General features: G+C 35.7%; 1 protein-coding gene across 1 annotated transcript in view; it reads left to right on the top strand.

Annotated features, from left to right (window-relative positions):
- LOC103739820 (putative ankyrin repeat domain-containing protein 30B-like) overlaps window positions 1-1705 on the top strand; it is a 22278-nt gene that overhangs the window by 7149 nt on the left and 13424 nt on the right. Inside the window, exon 5 of the mRNA XM_029567025.1 lies at window positions 18-67. Within this exon, the coding sequence (XP_029422885.1) occupies window positions 18-67 (50 nt within the window). The remainder of the gene's footprint in view (window positions 1-17; window positions 68-1705) is intronic.

The raw sequence follows: 1705 nt of genomic DNA, 5'->3' as shown, positions 1-1705 counted from the left end.
TTTTAAATGTTTCACAGTGAGACAACAGGTTTAAAGTCGATCCTTAAGTCTGCACAGATTGGCACAGGTAAGATTCATAATAATATTTTGCTCTAGTTGGTCCTGCTCCAAGTAAAAAGTTTACTTAGAAAGAAGTGAAGAACATTAAGTATAAATGCTGCTATATTGTTTCTTAATCAGTTTTCTAATATCCTAGAAATTCGGGGTTATTTGTTAAATTAATTCTAAGATATTTCTAATATGGAACCATAGTGTCAGAAAATTTTTACTTGATTTTTGTCATGGATGTATGAAATGTAGTTATTACTATTATTTGTCTTTTTGAGACAGGGTCTCCCTGTAGCCCCAGATAGCCTAGAACTCTCTATGTAGACCACGGTGGCCTCGATCTCAGAGAGTCCTCTGCACGGCTGGGATTAAAGACATGTGCCACCATGCCCTGCTATATATGAAATATCATTATATAAAAATGAAAAATATGCTTTTGAATCTCAAGAACAATTTCATTAGAGTTTAAAAGAGTTTATCTCAAGTCAGGTAAAGTATATACCTCAGCAGATGCTCATATTAGAGTGGATTAAAAAAAAATACTCATACTGTTTAAGGTGGAATGGAGATCATGCCCATGATGGACGAAAAGTCCCATGACACAGAGAAAAAAAAAGATTTTTAGCATAGTACTTTGTATGTCCTGGATAGGTACATTATAGCAAATTGGACTTGTTATAAAATACATTTTTCTTTGTTTTTGTAACATATACATTGTAGTTTGTACTCGAATGCTTGCATGGTTTAACATCAACATAATGTGATTCTGTCACAAAATAATAGATAATGTTCAAAGACAATCACTATTGTGAATTATTTTTTTCCTATTAATACTACTAAAGCATGTGGTTATTTTGCTTCACATAATTTCTCAATTTAGACAGTTTTCATGTATTCTATTACTGTTCCCTTTTACCCCCTCCCATTTTAAGGTAACTGTTACAACAAAGTCACTGAAAGTTTTAAAGCATTGTCCTTACATTTTCTTCTTTTATTTCAGTACTAAGTTTTGTACACCAGGCTTTGTGAGCATTATAGGCAATTGCTCTAGGCCTCTAGCCACCTGTTTACTTTTATTTACGTTAATTAGCATAGGATACATTGACACGTGGTGGTTGGTTACGTGCTAAAATCCCTGATTTCTCGAGCCATTTATCAGATGAGGAAGAAGGTTGAGAAAATGGCATCATCCTGTGGCACGCAGTACTAGCAGCACCATCCTGGTCCATGGAGCATAGGCAATTGCTCTAGGCCTCTAGCCACCTGTTTACTTTTATTTACGTTAATTAGCATAGGATACATTGACACGTGGTGGTTGGTTACGTGCTAAAATCCCTGATTTCTCGAGCCATTTATCAGATGAGGAAGAAGGTTGAGAAAATGGCATCATCCTGTGGCACGCAGTACTAGCAGCACCATCCTGGTCCATGGAGCCTGAATGGGCTCTTTAACAATGGAAGCACCACTGTCAAGAGTTTGCGCTTTAAGTAGCTGTCATCTTAGCAACTTTCATACATATTTTGCCATTGGAAACCACACTAGAGAATAAATACCATAGATCAACCCAAATGACTGTCTTCCTATAAGAGATGAGATGAAAAGAGTCAATATCAGTGAGAGGAATGACTTTCTTTTGTATCATTTCATTATTAATATT

Source organism: Nannospalax galili, unplaced genomic scaffold (assembly GCF_000622305.1).
Source record: "Nannospalax galili isolate Female #2095 unplaced genomic scaffold, S.galili_v1.0 scaffold299, whole genome shotgun sequence".
Lineage (NCBI taxonomy): Eukaryota > Metazoa > Chordata > Mammalia > Rodentia > Spalacidae > Nannospalax > Nannospalax galili.
The sequence above is the reverse complement of the archived record's forward strand: the minus strand, read 5'-3'. Positions and strand labels throughout refer to the sequence as shown.